The 5,619-nt window shown below is 28.3% G+C and overlaps 1 protein-coding gene across 1 annotated transcript; it reads left to right on the plus strand.

Moving 5' to 3' along the window:
• The first annotated feature begins 207 nt into the window (after positions 1–207).
• On the plus strand, positions 208–673 carry LOC106334287 (defensin-like protein 290). The gene is made up of 2 exons (XM_013772596.1): positions 208–313; positions 405–673. The coding sequence occupies exons 1-2, from the start codon at positions 265–267 to the stop codon at positions 671–673; spliced, it is 318 nt and encodes a 105-aa protein (XP_013628050.1). The 5' UTR covers positions 208–264.
• Positions 674–5,619: the final 4,946 nt, after the last annotated feature.

The raw sequence follows: 5,619 nt of genomic DNA on the forward strand, positions 1-5,619 counted from the left end.
TGTCACTTTTATCTCAATATATTTTTTATCAACTTTACATATCTCGGTTTAATCAACTTAAGATATATTACTTTTTTAGTAAAAAAAAAGTATTTTAAAATGATATTATCCATGAACTAAATTGCCAATTCAAAGCGTACTCCAGAAATACGTTATATAAGCATTTGAGCAACGATGTATATATTATTCAAATTTTATCAAAACATATTTACAAGCCGTAAACCATTTCTCATATCACAAAACTTTCAGGCAAAAAAGAAAAACATGGCGGAATCAAAAAAAATCTTCATCGTTTTTATTATTTGTCTCTTATGTTAGTTACTCTCTTATTGATATTTTTTTATCCACTGATTGAACATATTTAATAGAACTACTTTGCTTTGATATATGTTTGCACTTGATAGGCACATTGTTGGTGAGCGTCTCTGGAATACAGGCCAATCCATCATGCACGACATCGATAGAATGTGAGTTGGTGTGTTTTAGAAGAACAGGGAGAATAGATGGTGTATGTGAGGGTGGAATGTGCGCTTGTCTGTCCCCAAAACCCAAGACGGAGCTGACCAAGACCATACTGTGCAAGAAGGACCGTGACTGTCCCAGTTCTAGTGAATGCCCTAAAGACTTCTATTACTCTTGTCTTCATGGAGAATGTACTTGCATTGCAGTATAAATCGATTAAAATATATCTAATATATATCTACTGCTTATCTTTTTTTTTTAACACAATATATACTGCTTATCAAAAAAAATATATATACTGCTATCCTACTGGATAATATGCATCTTTGGTGACGCAAAATTTATATTCATCACCCTATTATCATCGTAAAATAATAATATTAGTAAAACCAAACCATATTCTGGTTCGATTAATTAGAACTAAAAATAAAAATAAATGAAATATTAAATTGTTTTCTTCGTATCTTAGTGCAATTAAAGATTATAAGTAACATTTTATCTCTGTAAACATTACAAAATCAAGGGCTTGAAAATATACACAAATATAATGATAGAAGTCATGGCTGTCAGGTATTACTTCAGAAACAAACAATATATCAATCTTTATATCACTTATGAACCATAATTTACAAACTTTTAGCACGAGCCGATCTTTTTGGTTGAAACAGTTGGAGTTCCATGTCCGCCCATCGGTTAGTTTGATGTGCTTTGGGAATTCAGCTACATAACATCATCACCTAGGAAAGAGATTGTGATGCTCAAGCTATGGTTTCCAAGCCATTTCTCTCAGTTCCAAGCAGTGTTTTTAAAACCGCACCGGAAGCTGAACCGAAATTTTTTGGATCACGGTTCAATATGGTTCGACGGGGTCAAACTTGGTTCAATACTTTGGTTTAATATATTTTTAGTATATAAATTTTAAAGCAATGTTATTAAATATGATACATATTTAAAATATAAATAATTTTTAAACATAATACATTATAAATATAAACTAATTTTATGTTTAATGGATGATTTATAGATTTTTGATAGTTTTAGTGGCTTTTATCGGTTTAATAACTTTGAAATTCAATCGATCTACGTGGCAGGTTCATGGTCGAACCAATTACTAGACCCAACCCGGTTATATAACCGGTTCATGGTCGAACCCGGTCCAACCATCGGGTCGGTCCGGTTTTAAAACACTAGTTCCAAGCTATAATTTATCTACTCTTTAATCTGTAATGCTGCAATGTCATAAATAACTTGATGTTTTATTCAGAAAGGGTTTAGGCTTTGATTTTAGATTCCAAGAAATATATGATGTGGGACACATACATTTCTAAAAGAAAGATAGGCAAACATTATAGTTGACACAGAACAAATGTTTAATAGAAAACCAAAATAGATATTGTTGTTCTACACTATTAATTAAATTTCACTTCCTTTTTCTATAAAAAGTTTCAGTTTTTTCAAAATAGATTAATATTTATAGGATACCGATGCAGAAATTCCGTGCATGAACTTAATTATGGGCACGAAGTTTAGAAATGTAAAGTCGAGAGTGACTTCTTTATATAATTATTTGGAAAAATAATATATATATATATAGATTTGCGAGAAAGTAGATTCATTTGTGCTTAAATATAGTTAGTTCAATTGGCTGGAAATATTGTTTGATCTAACACCAAAATCCACATGAGGACATATATTCTAATATTATAAAGTCTCTCATATTTCTCTTCTTTTGGTTAAATTTTGTTTGGTTCATTCTAACTTAATTAGTCAAAGTAATTTATTTAATATAATAGGATATGAAACTCAAGTAAAGTTCGGCTAAAAATGTAATAATTTATAACACTATTTATCTATAAAAATATTTTCAAATAGCATGACCAAAATTTACAACAAATATATTTTTATAAAACAGTTAAAGAAATGCTAAAATAATTTACAAAACATAAAATAGTAAAACACTAAAAATTAAAGAGAATTCAATTATAAATTGAAAAGTTAATATAAACTGAAACAAGCATATGCTATAAAAACACCATTTGTTGTTATATAATATATACTAAGACATTATTGAAACTATTTATATATTAATTTAAATATATCTTTTTATAATTTTATCACATTACATTTGATTTTCAATTTTTCTAGCTTGGAGGTGGGTGTATAAATTTATTATGGTGAGACATTAGTTATTGTAATAATATAAAAATCTGATACTCATAGAATAAAAATATATTAATCATTATTACTTTAGATTTTTTTTTCAACTATATCAAGCTGAAATTGAAATCAAATAGAAAAAATAAATCATTACATTTTCCTTAATTTTCTGATTTAATAATTTTGTGTTCTCTAACAAAAAAAATGTTAGTGCTCTTTATCAACTCAGACCAACAAAATTTGATTTACAATATAAACTTAAAATAGAAAAGATTATATTTATTATCTCAGTTTAAAATAAATTTTCAAATGTTTTAATATATTTTAATATAAAATAATTTTAGTGTAAATTAACCCGTCCGGGCCAACCCTAGAAATAGTTTTAGTCTATCCCCATCTTTAACAGCCACCTGTGAGTGATTCCATTTTCATAGCAGTGTGTGGCAAGCGTTGAAGAGTTGTAATGGTGGTTTTCAGAAGATGATCATTTCCAACAATCATCCTCAGCTTCTTCCAGAATCCCTCTCGGGATATCTTGTTCTCCTGCCAAGATCAAAAACAATGACATATGGGTAAAAATAAAAGCAAGGACTCACTAGATACCCTAAGTTGTTGATAATAAGCAGTGATCAAGTCCATGTCTTTCTGAGCAATTTTGCTTGAGATTGCCTTGAAGAGCAGAGGGTAAAGTATCAAAGTAGATACACTGCAATCTTATAAATTCATCTACGCCTACTCGATTAGTAAAAATTCTCTGTACATAACCTACCTTGCTGAATGTGTTGGCTATTATTCCATGCAGCCGTTGACTCTGGCTAGCTTGGAAGCACCCACTGATATAAGGAGAAGCTGATTAAAGAATAGAACTGATCAATTAATATGATCCACCCATTGATATAAGGAGAAGCTGATTAAAGAATAAAATTGAACACGTGATATGATTTCTTTAGAGAAAGTATTTAATGAAAGTCAATGTCTTTTTTTCAGTTTCGTACTAATAAATAAGATTAAATGCTGACATTTCAGTTTTTTGTCATTAACCAATAAATGTTAGAGTTCAATATGGTATAGCAAGTCTAGAAATTTTTTAAAACATTATGGTCAAAATATAGATGAGAACACACTCAAAGGAAATAAGTTATGGAATATATATGTGTAGTATGTTCTCCACTATTTTTACCTTTTATTAACTTAAATGGATTTAGAAATCTCTTATGATTATGAATGCCAGGAACTTGCTTGAAGAAATTATGTTTACTAGTAAATATCTTACTCTCATCACTTGAATTGGTTTTGATCTGCATCAATGAAAATATGTTTTCGTTAAAATTCACAATTTTTTTTTTTTTGTAACACGAAGAAAACAATTTTAACTGCAAAATTAATGTATAAACAGAAATTAGTCCCAGCATTTGTAAATATCTATCAAATATGTAAATTTAAACCCTAAACCTTAAACCTCAGTCTGGCTCTGCAGGGCACCGCCCCTTACTCCTCACATGTGAGCCCTCACTGACTCCCCCATGTAGGTTATTGGTGCGCTTGGCGTTCTTCGAACCCAAGACCTCACCCTTTAACAAACTCTCTCACAAGACAAGCTTCCGACCAACATTCCACTGTGAAGCAAATGATTTTACCTATTGAAATAACAGCTGCAACTTACTCATACATGAAACAGTTTCCAAAAACAAAGCTAACCCCATAAACTTAGAGAAAACCCTTTATTTTTGGTAAAAAAAAACAAACTTAGACAAAACCTTTTAAAACAAAGTTTACAAAACCTTTTAAAACTAAATTTGACATTAATTTTTAATTTTGTTTACTACTAAGATCAAATCTACTAAGACATTTAGCCATCATTTTCTCTCAATAGTATTTAATTTTCAATTCAAACAAATTTTTAATATCGTTTTCAGTCAGCAGATGATAATATAGTGAAATTACATAATCTCTGCAAAATAGTTTGATATTTTTTTCCCTAACAATTACATAATATATTTTGCCAATGATTTGAAAAGAGAAAGTGCAAAATTGTTGTTGATTTCCTAAAATTTAAAGTCTTTTAAACATTATTTACTAAATCAAGTAGAAGAACTCAAAGAATTTATAACCCTTAGAGCATACCGAAATGTTACAATTATATCATGCTTTTATGAGACAAGAAAGTAAATTATCTTATTTTCTAATGACATTCAGTTTAATTTATCATATACACGTGATGTTTATCGTGTTTATATATAAGTAGGGAGTAACACGTGAAGCAATTTTACATGTTGTCGTTTTTAAGGTAATATTTTTAGAAAGAAGCTGTTTAGTTTGAGATATAGGATTTCAAATTATTCACATATGTAAAAAATAATTGTGTACATTATTTGTGTTACATGAATTTTAATGTTATTTTTATAGTAGACAATTTATTACACAATCCGAATAATTTATAGGATAAAACATAGTAGCGGATTTATGTTAATAAAAATAACTCTTCTTTGACAATAATTCTTCCATGTCATTTTCTTCAACATATATATATTGTAATGTGCATATTTATATAATAATAAAAAAATGATTACTATATATTATAAAAATAAACATTTGAAACTAAAATAAATATTAAAAATGTAATGCTATTTATCAAAGAACAATAAAGGTTACCGTCGTTATAATTCAAAACAAAATATTTATTATTGTGATCTCATAATGTTTTCATTATTTGTTTGTTTATAATATTTTTTATCTATAATAATTTTTAGATACTTCATAAATTAATATAAAAATTTTTTTATTATAACTTCCGGTCGGGGTTATGATATTTGTTACTGATATTTGTTCAGTAATACCAATGGAATGGCCTTCAAATTATGTAAGTAAATATAAAAGCAACAGAATGGACTGGAATTTCAAGTCGAAAGAAAAAAAGGAAGTTCGTAAGTAAATTTTGACTTGTGTTAATTTGCGAAGAAGGGTAGTAAATGTAATTTTGTTGACATAAGAAAAGGCACA

Source organism: Brassica oleracea, chromosome C3 (genome assembly GCF_000695525.1).
Source record: "Brassica oleracea var. oleracea cultivar TO1000 chromosome C3, BOL, whole genome shotgun sequence".
Taxonomy (NCBI): domain Eukaryota; kingdom Viridiplantae; phylum Streptophyta; class Magnoliopsida; order Brassicales; family Brassicaceae; genus Brassica; species Brassica oleracea.